This window comes from Alosa pseudoharengus, unplaced genomic scaffold, assembly GCF_046254945.1.
Source record: "Alosa pseudoharengus isolate Yale_2024_CS ecotype anadromous, Long Island Sound unplaced genomic scaffold, YU_APseudo_1.1 YU_APseudo_1.1_scf_8, whole genome shotgun sequence".
Classification (NCBI taxonomy): domain Eukaryota; kingdom Metazoa; phylum Chordata; class Actinopteri; order Clupeiformes; family Clupeidae; genus Alosa; species Alosa pseudoharengus.
The window spans coordinates 6,841,174-6,867,410 of record NW_027468870.1 but is presented as its reverse complement, the minus strand read 5'-3'; the positions used below and the strand labels follow the sequence as shown (position 1 = coordinate 6,867,410).

General features: G+C 39.6%; 1 protein-coding gene across 1 annotated transcript; it reads right to left on the bottom strand.

Moving 5' to 3' along the window:
* Positions 1-4,923: 4,923 nt before the first annotated feature.
* On the bottom strand, positions 4,924-25,331 carry LOC143111682 (deoxynucleoside triphosphate triphosphohydrolase SAMHD1-like). Its single transcript, XM_076273944.1, has 16 exons — positions 25,103-25,331; positions 24,697-24,763; positions 22,326-22,392; positions 21,862-22,022; positions 20,896-21,011; positions 15,671-15,759; positions 11,729-11,872; positions 11,559-11,635; positions 11,300-11,408; positions 11,103-11,194; positions 10,875-10,990; positions 9,892-10,034; positions 9,547-9,630; positions 9,348-9,449; positions 8,716-8,835; positions 4,924-6,497 (listed from the first exon to the last, which is right to left on the bottom strand). The coding sequence occupies exons 1-16, from the start codon at positions 25,233-25,235 to the stop codon at positions 6,366-6,368; spliced, it is 1,752 nt and encodes a 583-aa protein (XP_076130059.1). The 5' UTR covers positions 25,236-25,331; the 3' UTR covers positions 4,924-6,365.
* Positions 25,332-26,237: the final 906 nt, after the last annotated feature.

Here is a 26,237-nt window from a genome sequence, read left to right as displayed (position 1 = left end):
AAAATACAAAACATTTGGGTGCATGGGCATAGCTTTGCCACAAGATGGCAGTATAGGGTCATTTGTATAACTGGTAAAGTCAGAGTGGGGTTATGCAAAGACTGTAATTATGAAATACTTCAAGGGGGACATGCCCCCCCCCCCCCCTCAATATTTAACTATGCTCAAAATGCCCCCCCCCCCCCAACATAAAGGCATAAACTGTTATACTACAATAGCCTGTCACTCACTGCTGTCCAAAATAATCACTTGCAGATGTAATCACAAACTAAACTTGAATAATTATTCAATATATTATATATTATATCAACTGTCATAACTGACATACACACACACACACACATACACACACACTTACAGGTGGTCAATCTACCACCTGCAAAACAATCTGCAAAACACTTCATTATGTACCGGGCCTAAAAATTAGTCTGATATGTATTGATTTGCCATGCAGATCATGGCATGGTTGAGTGAGGAAAGGAGCAAGGAGAAAATACTAGTTAAAAGGTGTCTTATTAACTTAGTCTAGGATGCAGTTGTTTTGGTTTCCATACTGTTTACATGATCACATTGAGCCATGATAATCTGGTAATTTTTTTTACTAAACTTTGGCCACAATATCTGAACTTATTCTCCTATAACAATTATAGTTATGGTTGTAATGCGTTCATCCCTATCTAATGCTATTTGACACTATTGCAAAAAGAAAACATATCAAACATATCACTCCATCTGTTCATGAATTGCTTCACTAAAGGGAAGAGGAGAGATAGACTTATCTGCATAGTCTGCCTCTCCACCCTCTCCATGTTTGAGTACTGACTGCCCACTACTGCTTTACTACTGTTTGCTACTGTCCACAGCCTAATGTTTTTACTGTTTTACTGCTACACTGTTTTTCATGCTATATTTGCACACATGACCAATGGCTTCTGCTACAATACTAAATGGCTGTAACCCTATTACCTCGACCTATTCTTGCACTGACATAGTTTTTTATATTACCTTGTCTACATTATACTTTACTCTCTTATTTGTCCATATTATTTATGCTGGTCTCTAGACCTCATTCCTGCACTTTTGGACTGCTGTTGGACTACTTTTTGCACCTTCACCATGACACTCACTCTCTTGAGCACCTTACCATGCACACAGAACTACAGGACTACTGTTGGACTACTTTTGCACCTTCACCATGACACTCACTCTCTTGAGCACCTCACCATGCACACAGAACTACAGGCCAGTCAGTCCCGGCCCTGTCACTCATGCTGGATCACCCTCAAGCAAACTGTGGATTTTTAAATTTAATTTATGTAGTATATTTAGTATTTAGTTTTGTTAGTTTTTCTTATCTTCTACTGTCTCTATTGTACAGTGGAGTTTGGTTATATGTTTATACTTATATTTACCATTTCTGCTGTAAGTGCATGTTGTGTGTGATGTCTGTATGCTACTGAGACCTTGAATTTCCCCTTGGGGATCAATAAAGTATCTATCTATCTATCTATCTATCTATCTATCTATCTAATTTGTATGTCAATGTCAATTTATTTATATAGCACATTTAAAAAAACAACAACAGTTGACCAAAGTGCTGTAAAAATAAAATAAAATAATAGTATAAAATATTAGTAATAACAATGCAAAGTAGATCCCAAATCAAAACAATAATGATAAAAAATGGAACATGGGACACTCTCCCCCAACATAATTTACAGAGAGAGCATTCAAGACTGAAAGCAAACACTCCACGTACTGTATCAGTATTACTTTAATCCCAAGCATATTGTCATTGTTTTCAATTTACATGTCTATAAAATATCAAAACACCTGAGAAAAATCATGGCTTCTACTGCAACTCCATGGCTTTTAAGGCTGAAGTTGTCCACGCGTGCGGCAGGTTCTTAACTGCTATTGGCATATCTGTGTTCGATGGGCTTTTGTTCAAATAGCTTCAGGCAAAGATGAAACTTCATGCACACAATACTCATTAAATTCTCTTCTCTCATCTTGACGCCCAAAACTATCTCATCAACAGAGACATGAATCTGCTCCAACTGGTCTCAGAGATGTGGGAAAACATATTGTGTAATGCTGTTAAGAGAACTGACACCTTTTAACTGTATATGCCCTAATCAGTCAGAGCAATGAAATATGAATCTTGTAGGAAGAATGGCAAAAACGCCTTTTAATGAATGCCTTAATCGCTGTTTTCTGTTAATCTTTTAAAGTTATTGTGCTGTCAGTGTCTTAGATAGATAGATAGATAGATACTTTATTGATCCCCAGGGGAAATTCAAGTGTCTTGTCAAATCTATATCACTGTTGCCCTATCCACCCTAGCCGGCCAAATAATTTGATACAGACTTCTCAAATGAGCAACTCCAGATCGAATTTTCAGAACACAAATTTTGTAAACTCAAGCTGGCTTCCAGGCTAGTCTGTGCTAGTGTCTCATTATAAAGATCCATTTTTAAAAACATTGTGAACATACTCCAATAGGTAGGGCATCTGTTTTCTTTAATTATTTATTCATCTGATAACTCCTGAGCTTTGCATGTATTCCTCTGCCTTTTTTCTGTGATGGCTGTCCTACCCTATGACCTATTATCTCTGTCATGTTATTACTGATGAGATGGCAGATGACAGACAGGGAAAACTGGTTCAGATCACGCCGGAATGTTAAGGTTAATCTAAAAGACAGACATGCAGGGTATTACCCCATCAATTTGCCACACAGTGCCTGCATTAAAACATTTGAATAGGACATAGACATCACCATAGGTTATCCATGAATCAGACTTTGTGTTTTTTTCCCTGAAATGCCAACACCCAAGGCCACCTGTAAGTGTGTGTGTGTATGTATCTCACTGCTTGTGTGTGTGATCGCAAAGAGACATTTGAATTTCACCTGCAAGTTAGATGGTTGTACAAATGAGAGTGGATGATTTCGTTTGGTAAGCCGTAGAGAATACTATTGCAGTAGACGAGTCTAGACGTGATGAGGGCATCTGTGAATGTTTTGGTTGTGGTGAAGAACAGGGAGGGGCATCGGCGGGTGTGTGAAGGTTTGGCACTCCATCTTCTTACCTGAATGTTCAAGTTCACTCAGTCTCAGCCTCCCTTTGTCTCTCTCATACTCATCACATTGGAAACCAGTTGAAACAGACAAGACATTACAGCATATCAGGATCAAAAGCCAAAAGCCACAAAATAGGAACTGCACTCGCCTTGGGTCATCTCAGTTCTCACGCACATCATCTCAGTTCTCACCCACACCTGCTAATAGCAGCAGCTATGATAGTTATCTAAGTGTGTGTGTGTATGTCAAACTCTGTCTGTGAGTAATAGGTCTAAGTAGTAGCCTAGATTGTGAATGTCAAAACATAATTTGGCACTAAAGATCAGGGACTGAAAACAGAATGATTTTCATTTAGGTTCGTTCTGAGCAAAAATATTATTTGATATCATAAACTATATAATATTAGGTCTTAAAAATGCTTGAAAGCCTAACTTCAGGCACAGAAAATGTCCTTGCTTTAAGCCTTGCAATAGCCTAACCTATGTATGGTGCTACCAACTGCATGACAGGCCTATAAATATTTGCCTAGTGTCTCTGGTATCTTATTTCACAAATTGTTTCAGTAATTTAGACTACATACTTGGAAAAGGCAGTTAGATAGTGTTGGATAGTCAACTAGTAGTTGTAGCCAATTATGCCGGGGAGATACCGATTCATAACATCTGACTAAATTCATCTTATACACCTTATAAGATGAATTTAGTCAGACTTTCCAAGCCTATGGAGTTTTGAATAATATTCAAACAAAGGTTAATCGGAATGATAAATATCGTTATTAACCGGTTATCTAAAATTGAAAATGACGTTTTCACTCCGGAACAAGTGAAATTGGTTTTGATCCCTTTTCAGTTATGTCCATCCAAAAACTGTGTTCGTTTCCGGTTTTCATTTTCATTCTTTGAACCGTTTCTAATCCCTGCTAAAGATATTTGGCCTTTAATTGTAGTGGGGGTTGAAGTAAAAACCTTCCAAAGAATTAAATAATTGAATTAGATACCCATACCCAGTACTTAGTTACTGTCCACCAGTGTGTGTGTTTGCATGTTTATTAGTGAGGTGGTAGATTAATAATTACATTCTTGTTATGCACATTTTAAATTGTTATAATAAATCCAAAAAGAATGTTTTGACTAAGAAGGTACTTACTTGACTGAGTCTTTATTGAATCAGATGGAAATGTTTTCACAGTCATGGTTATCATTGCAACGATCCTGCATTAGAATCTTGTTTCAATTCAGATAACCTACATCTACTGATGGCTTATTTTGTATGACTAAATTTGTCCATATTCCCTCAAAACTCACTAGAAGACATCATTTGAGGGGTCATGTTTAAAAAAATGTCTCAGGGAGCATACCCCCCAAATCATCAGAATCTTGTTTCAATCCAGATAACCCAAATCTATTGATGGCTTATTTTATAAATGTGTCCATATTCCCATAAAATAATATTTAGTAAAGTATACTAACAGTGACTGGATAGCACACCCTGAAGACATAATGCCAGGCCAGCAGTGTTAGTTGCAGTAGCCTATGTTTTTAATGTCTGACCCTGTAAGATGTGACCAGTGAGTGTCAGTTAGTATCTGGTATTACTTATTACCCTCCCTCTGAGCTGTGCCTATTAGGCTGTCTGGTCACTGGGGGGCAGCACAGGTGCTCACTTCACTGCTCTTAACAGGTGCCATCATGTGGGCCCTGCTGGAGCTCATGAGAATGGGCAGCAGGCTCCAGCAGGCCTCATGAGGTGTCATCTGTGGGCCTCAGGTGCTCACATGCTGCTGAGTCTACAGGACTGGTCTAGAGGAACACTACAAGCTGCTGCAGAGGTCAGTCTGATACATTTTCATTTGTATTTTTTATTGGCATAAGAATGGTATAAGCATGACATTTTTTTTCTTTTTTTCCAAAGAAACAAAGGTACATGGATTCTAAAATACAAAACATTTGGGTGCATGGGCACCCAATATATATACGGCTCTGATTTGTATTCCTGGTAAAGTCAGAGTGAGAGTTATGCCAGTGGTTCTAAAAGTGTGGGGAATAGTGGGGAGTAGAGACATGACATATGGGGCGCGATGAACAGGAGGAAATAAAAAACAATTGTGCCCATCTTTAATAATGCATTTCTTATAGATTCAAAACGATAGATAGATAGATAGATAGATAGATAGATAGATAGATAGATAGATACTTTATTGATCCCCTGGGGAAATTCAAGGTCTCAGTAGCATACAGACAACACACACACATTCACTAACAGCAGAAAAAAGTAATTAAAAGTATATAATATAAAAAACACAACTAATCAATAAGGAGCGACAGGTCTGTAGTCATTAAGCTCACTAGGGTGTGGCTTCATAGGTACAAGGGTGAGACATGATGTCTTCCACAGTGTTGGAACTTGTCCAAGGCATAGACTCAAATTGATGATTTCAGTGGCTCCCCCAGTTCAGCAGCACAGGCCTTGAGTAGCCTTGGACACATTCTGTCAGGCCCCGCTGCCTTATTGGGGTGAAGTTTCTTTTGTTGAGCTCTTACTTGATCTGCTGTGATTATGGGGGGTGTGAGGGGAGGGGAGGGGAGCATCTGGGATCTGAGTGTCTGATGGCTGTTGACTGAGGTCGTTGTCACCTCATTGTTCATGATCGCCATGTGGGGGAGGGGTGCAATATCCAGTGGTGGTGGGGGTACGAAAGCCTGTGATGGTGGAGGTGAGTGTTGCACTGGTATTGAGGGGGTGTGGGGCTGGGGGATGACCACCTCCTTGATCTCCCTGTCAAGGCTGCCAGAGTCGTGGACACCTCAACAGGCACAGGCAAGGAGGCATCAGGCGGGGGCAGGGTGTGATGTGATGGTGGCTTAGGTCGTTGGGTGTCACCGGGGTGCAGAGCTGGAGAGACTGGGAGGTGGGGGTAGGGCAGGCACGCAAAACAAGAGCAGTGTCTGCTCTTGCAATTAACACAGCACAGCAATTAATACAGCAATTAACCTACAATTTCATCATCCCAAACCCAAATGAAGAACTACCAATAAGATAATAAAAATGAAAGAAAATATAAATGTATAGTGTATGGAAAATAAATATTATTATGGGAAGAAATACACAATACCAAATATTATATACTAACATATACTGAATGTATAATGTAACATAATTAGAAAATGTGAAGTGTTTATTAGAAAGCAGTCCCCTAGCCTTGTAATGATAACTGTCTCAATGGAGTCATAATGCAGTTGGAAAATGGTTAATGCTGCAAATTGTGCAGTTAGTGTGTTTGCTATCCAGACTCTTCAGATCCAGATTCTTCAGATCCAGACTTGTTGAATTTTAGTTGTTTACGCGGAAGTGAATCCCCATCAGCGAAAGAACGTTTACTGCTAGCACGTGGAGGTGTACTTTCACACATGACCTAAAAAGTACAAATTAATGTGAGACTACATAGATTACAAATATTGTATTTCAATTGTACTACCATATAATACTACCAGAGAGGGTTAAAGTGGAGCGGACCTTTGATACTACTGTTCCTAAACTAAAAAGTTGAGAAAAATTTAAGAATCTACTGCATCATGTTGCCTTGACAACCCCCTCCCCTTCCAAACTTTAATACAGACAACAGATATATAGTACATACCAGGCACGTGCAGAGAAGGGGGGCTACAGGGGCTCTAGCACCTGCCCTTTTGCCCCTTTAATGTCCAAGTGCCCTTTTGACAAGACCCGTTTTTTACTTTTTAAAATGTGTAATACTTCCGCTAGTTCCAACGTGAATATTCACTAAAATGTCTCATTAATAGTTTGTGAAATTAGAAATTTACAAAAATAAAAATGTTGTGTGTTAATTGAAATGCCTTGCGGCCACCAATCTGTGACGTCATACATTCAGTGAACTCTCAGAAGGTGCACGCAGGCACAGTGCTGCAGGAGACGTTTGGGAGCACGGTAAGGTCACTTGGCACATAGGCTACTGTAGTTGTTTAACTAACCCAACTCCACGTCGTTCTCTGTTTACAGTAGGCTACATTACGTGTCATTTCACTCAGTGGCCACACGCACAGCACGTGAATCTGCAAGACACCAGCTTGCTAATGGTGGTAGTTCACTGTGATAAACATTAAAATTATAGCCTGACAAGCCAGACTAGGCAATAACATATTTGCTGCCGCTAGGGTTAGGGTTAAATGCCGCACCCATTTAAGTTTTAAATAAAGTTAACACGTTTTCTAAAAATTTTGTTCCATGTGCCCTTTTAAAAAAAAATATGAGCCCCTGCCCCTTCAAAGGTCTCTGCACGCCCCTGGTACATACTGTAGATCAGTGTTTCCCAAAGTCTGGGTCGCGACCCACGGGTGGGTTGCAGGAGATTTTATTTGGGTCGCCAGCACAATTTATGTTGTGTTATAGGCCTAACTGATATCATTTGTCATTTGATACCAGGAAAGCTAACAGTTTTCTATTAGGATGTAGATTGTTAACTACCACAGTCACGGTTTTGTCATAAAAGCTCATGAAACTGGCGCATGAAACTGGGGGACGAACGCATCGCAGAGGGGGAGCCAGAGCATGGATATCTACCTCTCAAAATGAAACCGTTCTGTGGGGCGCCTGCCATGACCTGCACCTCGCCGTTGCAAACTGCAAAGGACATGAATCCGCCTATTTGCACGAACATTAACAGATACCAGCTCCTCAACTTTACCGATTAAAATCTAGTGATCGTGCTGTCAACTAAAGCAGACATCCATAGACCGGACATAAGGCCATTACATTTGCATACAGTTTCGATTGCAGATGCAATCTTTAAAGTTAATATCAACCTCCTCACATTCTTATTTCTGATTTAAAATGCAGTGCATTATAGTCTACAATTTAAATGTGCATTTTAAACACTATTCCTCTCGTTTTCTACCTTGCTAACTCCAAAGTAAAGGCGCATTCTTCCGGCTATTGCGCAAACGCCTCTTGTTCTGATATAACGACTATACAATATAATATAATATAATATAATAGAACAATACAATATAACGACTTGAGTTATTTGCTGTTTACATTGGAATTGACGTCCACAGTGTTATGGACCCATTTGTCGGCAACGCAACGTAGCCTACAACATTTTTTTTTTTAGAAATACAGGAACAGCTTACTATGCTGACGAATGAGGACTGCACAACATGCGAAAAATTCCCTACTCTCGGATGCGCATTAAAACGTATCTTTTCAGTAGTCATTTCCAACTTTTCATGCTGATGGTGCTCAAAATGCAACACAACCGTGTTCAAAGCAGGGATCCTATAGCAATGTATGGTTGGGGAGGCATAGAAAAGTTGGAGAACCTGTGGCCTAAAACAATATTGGTGGTTGTAGGGTAGATTTGAAGTGAAATGGGTCGCGATGGTCTGTCATTTTTAAAAAGTGGGTCGCCAGAAAAAAAGTTTGGGAAACACTGCTGTAGATGATTCTAAGAGAACGGATTCTGTGCAATGTCCTTGCAATATCTGACTTCACAAATGACAAACCAATATCCTCAAATTTGGACTTTGAATGTTTAATTATTCAAATACCATTTGATTGTACTGTACCTGATTAAGGGGGACATAAACTGAAAAAAGAGGACACCACAAGACTACCTTAATCCATGGTGTAATCCAGCTTTTCCAAGTCTTCTTGACTGTTTCCAGGTTGGCTCTCTTTTTATAGTACACCCGGAACACCTGTTCAGCAAAGGTGTGTGGAAGGAGAAGAGAGACCTGCCAAGACAACCAGAGTTTTAGTAGCTTTCTTCACCTCTTAACACATTAACACCAACACATCAATTTCTGTCACATGAAAACTGTTTTTGAGCACATTAATGCAACACAATCTAGTCATTTTACTTGAAAATAAATGTTTGTCATTTTGATGCTAAACTAACTAACAATACAGAGAATGGAGTTATCAACATTGGCGATGCACACCTGTGAACGTTGCACTGTGCAAAGTTGCACACACAAAACATCCTGGTGTTTTACAGTGTAACGTTGTAGTGGGGCATTAACCTTTTCGTCGGTTTCAGATGCACTGGGTGCCACCATGGCACTATATCCACTAAATATTCTAAATGATTTATGTATTAAGTATTTTAATGTTTACATTATTTAGTATATCACAATAAACCTAAAAATTGGAAATTGATGCCAAGGGGTATATTTATCAATGAATGAATTATCTGTCTAAATCAGTTCTAGAGTTGTTTTAGTGTCATTTGGCATAATAAAAGTACCATATCTGGTTTCAGTGTGAAAGGTGTGCTTTTATCTTTGTTGTAGAAATAAACATTGTTGAGTGGGTTGTCCTTCCCCTTGCCATAGTTGACTGAGAACACCTTTAGAAAATGAGAAAGACTGTTAATAATGTTGAACCAGAATGTACCAGGTCATTAGGGTTCTCATCCACCTTCAATGATTTTTAATTACACTCACATCCACAAAAAAGTCCTCGGGGGCGAATTCCACACCAGATTTTGTCTCCTTAAGCTTCTTCACTAGATCATTTACTAGATTACCCTGTGAGGCAGACAATCAACAAGTAGTTCTCATGCTGATGTTCTCATTTCTGTTTCCCAGTGAGGGCATACAGTTCTCAGGCAATGTGCCTGATCTCAGGCGTGTGCCAGGTTGTTTACATTATTTATAATGGCTATGAACATTTCTGATAACCTCAGGCACAGAAATAAAAGTGTACTTGATTTAAGTAATGTTGTAAGTAATGTTGCAAAGACTATAATTAAGTTAACCTGCATCAGCATAAAAGTCATGGTTACAAACCTTAGTAAGGTTTTGGTTTGGTTCCATGGGTTGAGTCTTGCCGATGTAATGATACAACTCTCTGCAGGTTATTCTTTGGATAATTTTCTTTGCCTTTTGCAGTCTTTCATCTTGAGAGTGTTGAATCTGCTCAAAGACTGAGTCTAGAGAGAAATGCACAGTAGAGGTGCACAGTGACATCATTGTCTATATCTGTTTCTGTGCAACCAACAAAGTTATCTGTATTGACTATTCAGTTAGGAAACCAGAAGTGGGTGTGGTTTATAGTGTAAGTTACTTGGTGTTTTAAGTCCCCAACGTCATCTTCCAGGCAGCGCTGCATGGAAGGCACTATTTGGCAAAGGTTAGGGTCAGGGTTAAGGTTAGGGTGCCTTGATGTTGACTGTCGCAGAGCTGCCTTGAAGTCGACGGTGGGGGGCTTAAAACACCATTGAGCGGTTTATACCAGAAGTTGTGTCAAGAGAGATATGTACATAGTTTTAATGACATTTGAGTCTGTGAAGAGGCACAAAGGCACTTTTTAGGACATGCCCCCAAACCTAGCATTGTAGCTCACTGGGAGCACTTGCCATTACTGTAGCTGCAGCAACTCCTGTTTGGTAGCACTCTGTGACATCTAGAGATCAAGATTCATGTAAAAACGGCCAGATTTCTCCTTTAAAGGCCCGTCTCAAATACAAGCCTGTGCAGTTTGGCGATTTTGGAAAATAAAAGCCCAGGCTATTATTTGAAGTGTTACGGTATCAACAATATCCATAACGGCAGTAGAGGTTGCAATAACATTGTTAATAACGTCAAAACACTACCAGTACAAGTGAATTTATTGTTATATTTGTAATATATGCAAGATGATGGTGCATAAGAGATCTCTCTTGTGAGCTTTTCTACTCATGAGGTAAATGCTAATGATTCACTCCAGGAAAGTAGTTTAATTAGTAGGTTATTTCACAGTGTCAAAGTCACTTCTGTAAACATCGCCTGACCTGTGAGTTGGGCATAGGCCTCCATGTCAGTCCAGGCTGTGGAGAGAGTATATTCTGTGTTTTCGCTTCCCTGGATCTTGAAGTGTTCATTCGCAGCTACAAAGGCCTCGGCTATCCTGACAGACATGAAAACACACATTTGAATTCCCATGATGCAAATGCCATTGAAATGAACCAAAACAATCATACTACACCAGTTATACCAAACCAAATGTTTAGAGAGCTTACATGTACTCAATGAGATTGCAGACTGGATGCTGGTATGCTCTACAGTGCAGGTGGTGTCTTGTGTAAAACATGTTGTACAAGTTGCCAACTTCCTGCAATACAGTGTTGTAGCTCATTCTTGTGATTTCAAATGGTATTAGTAATCAAGACTCTGATAGGCAGACCAGTGGGCAGATATTGATTTAAATGCTCCATACCTTCTCTCTGAAACAGATGTGTTGTTTTGTATTATAATTTCTCACTTGGACAAACTTCAGCAAACGTTCGTGGTCAAAACTTTTGCCGATGCCAAGATGATAACTGTCCCTACGCACACAGAGATGAACGGATATCTGTTTTCAGTGTATATTATTATTCATGCCATTTGAATGTAGAGGATGTCAGAATGGTCTGCTTGGTGGTTGCTCATATAAATCATGAGCATAGAGGGTTTATGATCTTACTCTCAGAGCTTACCGTGCAAAGTAGTCCCATTTGTCCACATCAATTCCACTGTCTTTGTTTGCCACAATCTGATACAGGAAGTCCTTCTCCTACATAACAGATTTGTAGAGGTTAAAAAAGATCAAATAGAAAAAAAACTCAGATAGAGCCATGAGCTTTTTAATGCTGCTGTGGGAACTTACATTTTCTTTCGGCTTTCCTTTAATCAGGCTTGCAATGAAGTCAAGATCATTGTCCAAATCATTTAGGCCATTCAGCCTCAGGACTCCCTTCAGATAGTTCTTCTTAACCAAGTGCCGCAACATCTTAACTGAAGCATCTTCATGCTACAACACACAAACACACACATGCACACACAGAAGCCTACAGACACACTCAAGAACAAATACCAGTTCCAACTCCAACATGCGTTGGAAACTTTCATCTGGCTATTTCAATTTATTAATATATTTATTAATGATCTTCCCTAAGTAAGTGTTCTGTTCAGCTTTATGCTGATAGGGTTATATATACTTCACATACAAATTTAGTACAGTTTGAAGCAGACTTACAGTCTGATATTAATAACTTACAACACTGACTTGCAGTTAATAAGTTATTATCCTCAATAAAACTAAATCACATGCTATGACTTTTGGCACTCGAAAGAACATCAAATCCAAATGCAAAACACATTCATGTCGTATTTCCTGTCTGGATGGCACTACATTGCAGAAAGCTGACCATATCAAATACCTGGGCCTATACCTTGACTGAGCTTTCTTACCATATTAATCACATTGTACATAAATTGAATTATAGTCTTGATCTCCTTTTCCCTTCCAGAAACTGTTTTCCACTTAAGGTCAGAAAAAAGATTGCTCTTCAACTTATATTGGCAATAATGGATTATGCTGATTCTGTGTATTGCATTGCTTCTAATACCTCTCTTGCTCGTCTTACTGTGCCACATATAAGAAGACAGATTTTTGGGGTTAGGGCTGGTTAGGGCTTTGGGCTTGGAACCGAAGGGTTGCTGGTGTGAGCCCTGACCAGTAGGAAAAATGTAGGAGGGGGAAGTGGTTGAGCACTACTCTCTCATGCCCATATCCACAGCTGAAGTGCCCTTGAGCAAGGCACCTAACCCCTCACTGCTCCCCGAGCGCCACTGTAGCAGGCAGCTCACTGCTCCGGGTTAGTGTGTGCTTCACCTCACTGTGTGTTCACTATGTGCTCTGTGTGTTCATTAATTCACGGATGGGATAAATGCAGAGACCAAATTCCTTGCATGCCTTGGTATTTAAACATGCCTTGACATACTAACTGTACATGACACTAACTGACTTTAACACCTTTCCAAATTTCTCTCATTTCTCATTCTTTCTTTACTGAACTACTCAATCTCACTGACTTTTTTCTTTTTTTTACATTTTACAGTAACGCTTGGCTATATTTTGAATGATCATTATTCCCTGTTATTTATTATGTTGTAATTGTAGGCTCTGTGTGTTTCTTTCTCTGTTGTTTGTTTTGAGTTTTTTGTTGTTTGGTTGTTTGTTTCTGTTTTGTATGTGTGTAATGTTTTGTTCAGGACCCCCCAATGTAATGTTCAGGACCCCCTCAAAAACAAGATGCTACATCTTAAGTGGTTATCCTAATAAAATAATTTCTTCAAAATAATTTCTTCAATAACATTGCCACTCTAACCTCCTGTTTTTTGTGCCTATTCAATCTATTTTATTTTCTATTTTGTAATTTTTGTCTTACATAACTTACTGATATGTTTGTTTGTACCACTTCCCCTGTTTTTTCTGTGCTGTCATTCATTATCTGTCTATCAGGTTTCTCATTTTTTTCTTATTGTACAGCAATTTGGTCAACTGGTGTTTAAAGTGCTTTATAAATAAACATTTGACTTGACTTTTTAAGTAGCCTACATATTATATCAGTACTTGTCAAGTATGTATTGTGTACTATATTTTCTTTCTTCCCTTCTAGTCAAATATTTTTGACAAACTGGTGTACTTCAAACAAGTAACTTACTTACAAAAATGAGAAATAACATTCAAGTTTTTGGTAGAATGACCAAATGACCTAGCCTAGAAATCTAGACGCACTCTAGCGGCAGCAAATTAATTTGCTCAGCCTGTACGTCTAGTAGCAAACCATAGGAATTTCTATTGGCTGACGCCGTGGACGTCATCCAATCACAGCGCTCTATTTTGTTAGAGAGTCTTAAGGCGGGCTTAACAGGATGACGACAGTCCTACAACGGTGAACAACAAGGAAGGTGGCTATGGCGAACGAAGAGCGGTTGTTTGAATTGGCGTTGGCGTCAACTTTGAGGAGGAGTTAGACTTGTGCTTTTCTTTGAAAGTTGAGCAACACAATGCACTTAAGTCATTCCTTTTGAAGGATGTATTTGCCGTTTTGCCGACCGGATACGGATATGGTCGTAGCGCTGGCCTATTGCATGCCTAGGCAGTTTGAAAGACAATTCTCTGCCCGCCCCTTGGATTAAGTGAGGTGAATGGGTCGATTCCAGACTATACATTTCAATGATATAGGATGGCCCGCCAGGCTACAAATGACCATGACCGTGACGAAATGACTGTCTTGAAAGGTTTCAAGAGCGGCTATTCTACCGAAAACTGCTCTACCTCTTCTGCATTTTAGCTTAGGAAGCATGCATAAGGATGTAGATCCAGGAATGCACTAATATTTTGTTCGTAGTACCAGTTTGCAACAATTATTAGTTAACACGAAGTTGTAAACAGTTCGAAAAAAAATATTAAAAACTGGATATACCAAAAAACATTGATGTAATCGCTTCCAAAAGTTGGTACCATTACGACTGCAGAAACTCATTAGTTTCTGCCAGCGCTACTCGACCAGGCTTCGACCAAGGGAAAACAGGTTCTGGGAGGGTGTTTGGCTCGGGGTCATGGTGCAAAGGACCCTAGGGTGAAATTACTCCGAACCATCGCTTTAAATGTTATTCCTCATTTTTGTAAGTTGCATTAGAAAAATGTGTCTGCTAAATTAATGTAAATGTAAACTTAACCTCAGTCAAGTCATGATGGTTTATCCTATACAGTATTCGGAAGATGAGACCTTCTCTAATACAATATACCACAAAAATTCTTGTGCAGGCCAAGGTTCTGTCCAAATTAGTGTTATTATTATGTTAACCTCTATTTAGTCTATTAACTCATTGAATGCCAAGCTGTTTTCGGGAGCTTTGTCCTAGAGTGCCAGCAATCTAGACCATTGTTGATGATTTTTGTACAGCCACAGCATATTCTGTGTTATAGCTATGAACACGTAGAATAGCTCGATTAAAAGGTGAGACTTTAAGCTCTCGGTGGGTGCAAACCGTGTATTTCTACACGCCTCTGTTCCTGAGAAATCCCAAGCTAAACAGTGGCTAGTTTTCATCAAAATCGCTGTTTTTTTCTAGAAATGGAGATATAACGTCTTTCATGAAATATGAAGTGTTGCCTGTTACTTACTTCTGTAAACATTCCGGGGAGTGATCAGCGAGACCTGGCGAGACTGCCACCTAGTGATAGACCCACGAAAATGGCCTGGTTTTGACCTGACGTGCATGCGTCACTGATTCGACCCAAAGCGGCAACCGAGTTATGATAAAATGTCCAGATTGTGCGTTTTCATGAGTTTCACGATAGTCATATATTTCATTTCCATTCATCACAGAGTTCCCAAAATCACATATAAGGTGTATTAGAGTGTCTAGTTTCGTAATAATAAAAAAAAGCTAAAAACGTAATATTACTTTTTTGGCACTCAACGCATGGCACTCAATGAGTTAATAAAAATAGTATTTTTTGGGGGCTATTTGATTTTACTAAACTATTCATTATAATATTAATCTAATGTTTATTGATGTCATTGTAAGTCGCTTTGGACAAAAGCATCTGCTAAATACCATAAACATAAACATATCAGCAAAGACAAGAGGCACAATTGAAAGTAACGTAAAGTAAAGAAATGTCAACTTTTGTAAATACAGTTGTGATTAAAGTATGATTCCAAACTTTGTTCTTTGTTTGTTTCTTGTTTTTTGGACTACAGATCAATATGTAAAAAACTGGAATGCATAAATTGGATGTGATGTGATCTACCTGCCATTTTGACATCTCTTTTCTCTTTGTTTGTTCTTGTAGCACCTTCTTGAATGAGCCATCAAAGAGATGAGAGAAAGGTCCATGTCCTGGAAGAAGCATACAGCTCAGTTCTTTTAGCAAACGTTATTTGCTTTGCAGTTGTGTTAAATGGGTTCAGAAATGTTAGAAATGTTAGGACATTGTTAGAAATGTTTGGAAATTCTATCTGAGTGGGGCTTGAAGGACTAAGGGTTAGAAGGAGTTAAAAATGGAATTTAAAAGGAACTAAAGGAATAATAAACAAACCAGTCACTTTTTGTCACAGCAAATATTTCCTCACAGTCTGCTAACGGTTTGTTCTGCATATGTACTGAAAAACAACCTGGCTTCATAAACTGAAAACAAACACTGTTGTGTGCACCCACTGACACCACACTATAGAAGCCAATCAGATTGCACCCACTAATGGAGCACCAGAGGTCTTTTTTTAAATGTTGAATTCAAATATATATATAAAAAATTGTTAGTTGTATTAAGATTTGTCGTCAGTATATTTCCATCATTACGATCTTCTTGACAACAGCATCTGAACCACAACATACAGTGGCTATAAAAAGTATTCACCCCCTTGGATATTTCCCCTTTTATATTGCTTTAATAAATGGAATCTTTGTCAATTTAATTTGGCCTTTTTATTACAATCCTTTACAATAATCCCCTCTTTAGTATTAAACTGAAAACACATTTCTACAAAGTAATGTTAATTCATTAAAAAATATGTAAAATAATGTAAAATTAGCCAATTGGTGCTAATAATCTTACAATTAGTGAAATGGGAATCGCGGAGTGTAGTGAATGTGTGTAGTATAGTAATTATGACCGCCGCACAGCGAAGGTTTAGTCAGATTTTTTATTTTTTTTTATTTTCCGCATGCCCAAATTTCCGTCAATGATTCCCGGGACACTGAAAGACTGGGGTACACGAAACTTGGTGGGCATGTAACCCCACATGGGTAGCATGGAACCATTGTTTTTCGTTTTGATCTGTAGCCCCCCCCCCCCCCGCTGGACTGGACCCCCCGAAAGGAGGGTAGGCCAGACACAGTTTTCTGTGAATATCTCGAAAACCGTAGGGTTTAGGAGGACCATTTTTTTTTGTATGTTGATCTCAAGGGGCCATGTCAACCCATTCCATAAACATTCATTTCATGTATAGCGCCACCTAGTTAAACACAAAAAAGTAAAAATGAGGTGTTGTAATTGAAGGTATCTGTGACCTAACATAGTCAAAACTGCACGAAATTGGAAGTGTAGGATCATTATGACACCCACTGTATGCACGCCAAGTTTTGTGGAATTCCGTTCATGGGGGGCCACACAATAAATTAATTTATGTTACTATACACCAACTGGCCTGTAGGTGGCCGGAGACAGTTTTCTGTGAATATCTCGAGAACCGTAGGGCCTAGGAGGTACACCTTTTTTATGTATGTTGGTCTTAAGGGGGCACGTCAACCCATCCCATTACCACTTATTTAATGTATAGCGCCACCTAGTTAAAAATTCAAAAGCAAAAAATTAGGTGTTTTCATCACAATATCTCTGGCTGACAAGGTCAAAACTGCACGAAATTAAAAGCGTAGGATCATTATGACACCCTCCAAATGTATGCCAAGTTTTGTGTACTTTCGTTCATGGGGGGCCTTACAATAAAATAATTTATGTGTACATTTAGTGACGTACACCAACAAGGATTCCCGGGACACTGAAAGACCGGGGTACACAAAACTTGGTGGGCATGTACCCCCACATGGATAGCATGGAACCGTCATTTTTCGTTTTGATCTGTAGCCCCCCCGCTGGACTGGACCTCCCGAAAGGAGGGTAGGGCAGACACAGTACTCTGTGAATATCTTGAGAACTGTAGGGCCTAGGATGACCATTTCTTGTACGCTTGCTTGCACAGGCACATACGCAGGCACACACACAAGCACGCACACACACACACACACACACACACAAACACACACACGCACACACACACACCCACACACATAACATAAACATAACTCAAACACTCAAGAATTTCTCAGAATTATGAACAGGCAAGATGGGGGTGGGGTTGTATAAAATTAATTTTACATGTGAAATCTATGAACTAATCATGTTTTGGTACTTGTTGTCTAGCAGATACCAGTGAGAATTGAGTGTGGATAATGCAATTTAGTGAGACAGTTAGAATCATATAGGCCTTTCAGCGTGATTTATTTTTGTGGAAAAAATGTGCTGGACTGGGCGGCGGTCATATTTTGTACCGCTCTGCGGTACATCTAGTTTATTCCACTGCTTGGTTGAATTTCCCATTGTCCTACGTAATTTAGAACGACCATTAACCTTATGTTATCTGCACACCTATGAAGTAGATCAATTTTTTTGCCCGTATCACGCTTATATATTAATTTGCCGAACTATAATGGACTCCACGGTGGTCTGTTCACAGAAATGAACATTTACGAGGAATGCATTTGCCTCCGCTTCGCGTCGGGGCCATTTTACAACCTCAACGGTGCATTAATTTCTGTGAACAGACCACCATGGAGTCCATTATCCCGCTTATTCCACTGTTGCCACTTGCGTTGTGTTCATTTCCTGTTACAATTTAACGTTTTAATCGCTAAAACTGTCTTGTTTGTAGAACTACTTTCTTCCGAATGGTGGGGGATGCCACCAATGACAACTCTGAAGAAGTTAAAAGCTACAGCTGCTGAGACTGGAGAAACTATGCATACAGCAACTTTTGCCCAAGTTCTTCACCAGTCAGAGCTCTATGGGTGAGTGGCAAAGCTGTTATTAAATCTCCACTAAAGTTCACCCAAAGATGTGGGAGACTCCAAGGTCAAATGGAATATGGTTCGTTGGTCTGATGAGATCAAAATTAAGCTTTTTGGCCATCAGACTAGAATACTATTTTTGGTGGACATCAAACACTGCTCATCACCAAAAACACACCATCCCTAATTTGAAGCATGGTGGTAGTAGCATCATGCTGTGGGGATACTTCTCTGCAGCAGGCCCTGGAAGGCTTGTAAAGATAAAAGCAAAATGAATTCAGCAAAATATATGGAAATCCTAGAGGACAATCTGATTCAGTTTACAAGAGAACAACGACTTGGGAGAAGATTTACACTCCAACAAGACAATGCGTGGAAGCCTACAACAATGTTGTAAACAATGCGTGGAAGCCTACAACAATGGTGTAAACAATGCGTGGAAGCCTACAACAATGGTGTTAAGACAGCAAGGTGAATGTTCTGGAGAGGAGAGTCAAAGCCCAGACGTCAATCCTATAGAAAATCTGTGGCTGGACTTAAAAAGGGCTGTCCACACCCGATGTCAGGGTTATGCAGACGGACCCAAGTGCAAGACTCCTCCAGGCAGAATTAAGAAAAACACACTTTATTTCACGACAAAAACTCACCAACAGACAGGACTACGGCAGGGTGAACAGAGAGACAATCCGACAAGGAACAGAGAAACAGGAGGGTAGAAATACACAGAGCAATTAACAGAAAGACAGAGGACTGGACGAAACCAACAAGACAATAACAGGGAACAGGTGAGGAAGCAGAAACGGAGGGAAAACTAACAAGACAGGAAGCACAGACCAAATAAGGAGATGGGTCGGAGACAAAGACAGGTGGCAGGCAGGTAAACACAAAGCACATGACAGAAAACAATACACAGAATGGCCACCAGTGGGGTATACTACGAAGCACGTTAGACATATCTAGGCTATGTAGACATATCGAGACTTCACAAAGCCTTGACTCAGGGGTATACGTTAAGTGATACTACGATAGCAGTTATGTGATATATTGGTCAAACTAGGCTTTCAGATCTGTGCGCATTCTCGGTGTTGGGATGACGTTGGCCAATCGTGAAATGTGGAGACGCACAAGACCGCCTCTATTTAAAAACAATTACTTCCGCATTCATGAGCGATAGCTTAATCTACACTGCGGTCATTTTTTGTGTCTAACCTATAACATCAAATAAATCAAGTGTCATCAGTTGTTGTGTGGTATGCACGTCCATAGTGGGATATTTGCACGCACAGCACTATTAAAGCGCATTCGATATCCAAAATGTTAGTAGAGGCGGAGCTCCACCTGTAAGATATATGACAGAATCCTACACGTGAGATAACTTCGTTTTTAAGACAATTGATTGGTCAGTGGGCGGTAGATTACACGATTTCAGCTATAACTTAGCACATAACTTCCTCCCGACCAGGTTTGGTTGACAGCATAAGATACCATGGTGATATAGCGACACTAAAACAGATCCACTTTCGTGTCACAGCATACCCTGGCTTTGAGCGCAACATACCTCGCTAACCCACTAATCGAGATTCGTAGTATACCCCACAGGGTGGCATAATGTCAACACTCCAGGCCAGATCCTGACACCAGATCCCCTTTCCAACCTGGCAGAGCTTGAGGAGTTTTGCAAATAAATGGAGGAAAATTCAGTATCCAGATGTGCAAGCCTAATTAAGTATTCACACAGACTCCATGCTTTAATTGCGACCAAAGGTGGATCTACCCAATGCTGACTTGAAGGGGGTATGTACAGTATATGCATAAATGTATGATATGTATGCAATCACTTATTTTGCATTATATATTTTTAATTAGTTAACATTACTTTGTAGAAATCTGTTTTCACTTTGACATTAAAGAGGTGATTTTTGTAAATTATTGTAATAAAGGCAAATTTATATTGATCAAGATTCCATTAATAAAACCAGTAAAAGTGGAAATATCCAAGGCGGGTAAATACTTGCAAAAAACGTATTAAGTCACACTGCCTACGTCTTTATTTCAAACTCTTTCAATACGCCGACTTTGATGCCTCCACCCCACCACCAGGGGCCTATGCCAAAGACTGTTTTTATATTCTACACTCTATTCTCATGTTTCTTATGCTGTTCTGTATATCCTATTCAGGATTAAATTCTTTATTTTTATTTGTCTCCTGAGTCACAAGGTAGAACTGTGTTAAATACGCTTTTCTGAATAGCGTTACATATTACCTTTTGATGAAACATTTCTACACAATTCACATTTTTCTCAGTCTGTAGAGGTAGTGTGTAATGTTTTTCCTCATGCTTTGCTTTGGATAAAAACCTCTTCTAAAATCAAGAAATGTAAATGTGTAGTTCCCACCACAGCCCAGCTCACCTAAGTCGTGGCAGAGACCAGCGATTTGGACACAGAGGACGTCTCGCTCAGTTATGTTCAGCTTCTTCTGGTTTTGTTGAAGGGTTTTGACTAATTCACCTGCTAGGTAAGCCACCCTGTCAAACAAAAGATAGAGATCATCATCTAGTTCCAAGAGGGACAAAAAAGAAGATGGGTGTCACAGATGACACAGATCATATACAATGTCTTGGAGAATCAGAGGAGAAAAAAAAGTTTTTCAAAACAATTTATACAATGGCCGAGATATGAGGAAAAATGTAGATGTGCTTATTCTAGTAACCCCTAGAGTGTTAGTGAAGTAATAAACCTCTGAAGTTCGCCTAAATGGTTGTTAGGATAGGTTAGGGTCACATGGTAGGGATAGCACTGACTTACAGGCGGGGCTACAGTGATGTCCCTACCTGTGGCTAATTGGATAAAAGCACACCTGTCCTGGCAATCAGGAAGCAGAGCACATTTGGTAGAGGAGCATGGCCTATTCTGCCCTACAAAGCCAAAGTGCAGTAACTCCCTCTGTTTTGTAGCCACATTTCTACCCCATGGCATTAGGACATTATGGACTTCTGTTTTGGATTTTATATAAGTATAATTATATATACTCTTTTGATCACGTGAGGGGCTAGGGTGTAGGGAGCAGTTAGGTTACTTCTGTGTTTTCGTTTATGTTGCTTTGCGGGAGGCTTTAGTTTAGTACATAGATTTATGTTTTAGAGCTTTGGCAATTTAGAGCTGTGGCCTTCCCACTTCCTACCATAACTACAACATTAGTGGTAGACTCCTCTCCTAGATCAAGTTTAGTGCTTGTAGTACCACAAATAGTTCCACTCCATCAACAAGGAATCACATAGAAAAGAAGTCTTGACTGTGATCTCTTTAGCATCAATGGAAGGACAACACAACAGATGCTCATTAGAGGACCACACATTTAATAATAATGACATGTACCCGAGAGAATGTTCAAAGCGGTTGTGGGAGGCACCAGGAAACACCATGTAGGTTCCACCCAGTTGCTTGATGTTGCGCAATCTCTGGAACTCGGGAGTGTCGATGATGCGGACCAGCAAAGCAGGGATCTCAATATGGCCATGTATAGGGTCATTGAACACCTGGTGGGGGGTTAATCAATTGTTTAACTCAAAGGGAAGTGAAAAATGAGTGTAATTCCCCAAATAGTGGAATATATTAATGTTTAACTCTAACATTCAAATTTGAAATGGTGTGAACGCAAAAAAACTACTGTTTAGGACTGCATTCATTTGGTAAACATCTGTATTGAATGGACGGTACCTAAATGGTTCGGTACAAATACATGCACCTTTAAACCTCTAATGTTTGTGTCTATGTATTTTAATGCATTTATGTATTATACATGTTTCTCTACACTCTTACTTTAAACATGGGCCTCATACCTTAGGCTCCTTTGGAATCGTCCACAGTCTTTGAAGGCAGTGTATGATCTCATAAGATGCCTCAGCTCTGTAAAGGACAGGTTTATATCAAAATTTAACCACATAATTCCTTTTAGGACAACGTCCAAGGACATTTCTTCATATCTTTATTCTATATCTATATATCTATACCAATAGGAAGTATTGAATCCGTTAAATATGCATCATATTTCTTGTTCACAATAGCAGAGCAATGCAAGTGACATAAAGAAAATAGAAACAGGGCGTCCGACAAAATTTCTGCTCAAAACGTTGCGTTGCATTGCACACCACTAGCTTCGTGTTGCATATTGTCAGCCTATTCCAATTGAAAACAACAATGTAGCCTAATTAAACTGTTTTTTATCGCTAATGCTTGCACGCATTGCATGTAGAACTTTGTGAGAGCCATGTAGCAACTATTTCCTATCAGTTGTGTGTGTGTGTGTGTGTGTGCGCGCGCATCGTTCTGCATGAAAAAGTCACCGTCAGAATTTAACAAGGTAAATGACAACTATTTAATTTGGCTTAAGCAATATGGCAAACACCCTTAATGAAAATGCAGCACACTGGAAACGTTAAGTTTACACAAACATGCAAGCTGTATAAACATATTCAGATCAACAACACCAGAATTCCAGCTTCCTCTTTTGATCATTAGCCTATATAATAAAGGAGGGTGTGCATTGAATTATCTTATCTTTTATTTGAACAACCAACGAATGCCAGCTGTTTGTAAAGGTTCCCTTTTATAGCGGCTCTGTGTGTGTATGTAAAAGTCAAGCAAGCTAAAGAATGAACAAAATCTCAGACCCCATTTACATGAAGGGAAGACGAAGATATTTACCTTCGGTTTGGCCTCTCATTTACACAAAAACCCTGTTTTTATCACAGAAAACGATTATTTCTAAAAACTCTGGCCAAAGTGGAGATTTCTGATAACGGCGGATCTATTTCTATTTCCACCTCCCTCAGACTGTCACCACGGTCCACACCTTGAATGATGCCATCCTTCTACCTTTTCTGGAGACCATTATATCAACAAGTCATGTGACTGACCTGGAGGCTGTCTCGCAGCAATATAATGCATTCAGGGACATTTTGCCTGTGACTTCTTCTGACTGTGTGCCTCTCCACAATCGCGGCGACAGTAACGTGGTGGAGCCTTTGTCTAATGCCACTGGGTATGTTAGACAAGGTCAAAGTGTTCATAGGACAGTTAGGGGCAACGTAGAGGCAGGGTGGGGAGTCGCAATGAGAATGACAGTAAGTCCGAGCTGTGCAAATTCTCTCCACTCGGCACGTGAGGCAGATCTGGCCGTGCTGCGGTGTGACACGGGGCAGGGGAGCCATAGTCTATCGCAAGATGATGGGCATGCCGGCCCTGTTTGGATGGTCATTATCTCTACAGAGTGCCCCATACATGGAAAAAGAGTGCCTACTGTATATAGTAAATGGAAAATCTCTACAGCATAAGGCTAGCCTACCGCTACATGCATTCGGTTTATTATTACTAATGATTTACACAGTTTGTTTACTACTTACTATTTACCTGAGCATTCAGTATTGCAATATAGCATACAGAAGGTGAGGGACATTTTGGGGGGAAAGAAGTGCTGCATTTTTATCATTTAAACATTCTATAATGTTTCTATCTCTGATAGAAAATTCTATAATCCAAGATGGCCGCCGCCATATGACGTCATAATATGCAAATTAGATGGGGACATGTAATCCCTACATAAACTTTGGGTCATCCTTAATATTTCTCTAATTTACAGAAAGTCTCTATCTCTTATCACTTTTATGATGTAGCCTTTTGAAATTAAGATGTCAAAATCGAACGTTTTGAAAAAAAAACTATGGCGCCTAAAGGGTTAAAACTTGTCTCTTCTAGAAAGTGTAATAAGACTAACAGAAAATGAAACGATGCGATTTTCTAGGATGGTTTGACATGGAATTATACTCTCAACAAGTTTGGTGCACCCCGGTCTTTCAGTGTCCCGGGAATTGTTAATACAAAATTACTGAAGAAGTATTAACTCAGGTAATCCACATACATGTAAAAATCTAAACATTAAGTAGAGTTATGTGTAATAAAGTGGAATGACACATGAACAAAGCATTGAACGTGCCTACTGAAATTTCTTAAATACATTGTGGAAAAGCCTTTGTTTGTAATGACAGCTTCAAGACATTTCTTCCATGACGAAACTAATCAGTCACAGTATTCAGGTGGACAGAAGTTTAACTGTTATCAGAAAGTAGGTAGTCAGAAAGGTGTCAAAATGTGAAACAATGTATTCAGAGGGTCAATGCTTTCCAGATATTTGACGTAGGAGTTCATACTTACTCTATTCCTTTATCCTGTAGTTTCTTTGAAGTCGTATTCTCCAAAGTCTCCCCTGTCAACTTCAACTCTGTTGGTTTATATATCAATGGTTATGTTACCCCAAATATTTGTGTAGCCCTACACCTTAATGGATAACTTGTCATAGATTTTAATAACTGCTTACACATTACACACATTTTCAGGAACTTTTCAGAAATCATGACATGTTTTGTAAGCACTGCAGTTAAAAAGCACTAAGCCTTACCATCATTGCACCTGGCCTTTTTGATTGTTTTCAATATAGTCTTAAACCATGGCAGCAAACAATCATGTAGAATAGAGAACAATGTCTAACCCAACAAACATCACTAGAAAATCTTTACTTTCCTTGTTAAGAGACATACAGCATGGGTGTGAAAATGTGTACCTGTGAATTTGAATTTGGCATCCGAATCAGAGAACCAGTCCAATTTTTTCTCTAAATATGTGCAGATGTTAATAGTATCCCATGTCCTGAAATCATCCAGTTGTTTAGGGTTTGCTGCTCCTTGTGCTTCCATAGTTATTGCTTTGCTGGCTGCTGGTGAAAAATTAAATGAATTAGTGGAGCTGTGCTGTTGTAACAGTTTTCCTACTTGGCAGCCTGACTAACTCTGTATCTATGTGTCATGGGGGTATTTAAATGTTGCCGTACGCTATGGGGCGTAGGCGTTGGCACCAGCATTGTTTTTCTTTTTCACATCTAAACTGCTTCCTCTAAAGACATAGCACCTCACTCTTGGCCTCTCCGATGCTCTGCTAAGCAGGGCATTTAAAATGTCATCTCCCAATCATCTTCTCTCGGTCACATGTTACTAGGTAGATCCTCATCATCAAGGTTCTGTCAGAAACATGACCCCATGACCCACACTCTTCACATCTTATTACATAATTTAGAATATGTAAAAGATCACAACAATCTGAATCTTAAAATGTAGTGTAACCGGATGAAGTGTGTTAAAACAGCCTACCTAGGTGTCAATCTATACCTACTCCCCTCCAACAGAGGGAGTCTGTTGTAGGCTAACCTCCTGTATTTGGTTTTCCACTCGGGTACTATAGGGCAGTGTTTCTCAAAGTGTGGTCCGGGGACCACTGGTGGTCCGCAAGCTATCCCAAGTGGTCCGCGAGCAGATGTGGTAAAATATAATATAGATGAGTTGTTTGCCATATTGAACCAACTTGTTAGCCTGGGTGTTCCCATGCTGCCTTGCGCGTGATTTGATTCACTCTGCTAAGGCAGCCTGGAGACCATGGAGCAAATTTTCGCCTGAGATAGGGGACCAATCACAGAACAAGGGGAAAAGCAAGACGATGATGAGCTATGCACAGACGCATTTGATAGACATCCGTGGCACCCAATAAACGGATCTGGGCATTTTTTTCAAATCCGAGAAAATGAACGTTTGGTTTCCAGACCACGTCTCATTGAGAAGTGGTGGCGCTAGCAAGGCTACCAACTTGTATGTAAATCCAAACAGTTCTGCAACGCTGCCTATGTAAGTTATGCCAGTTTAAATCAT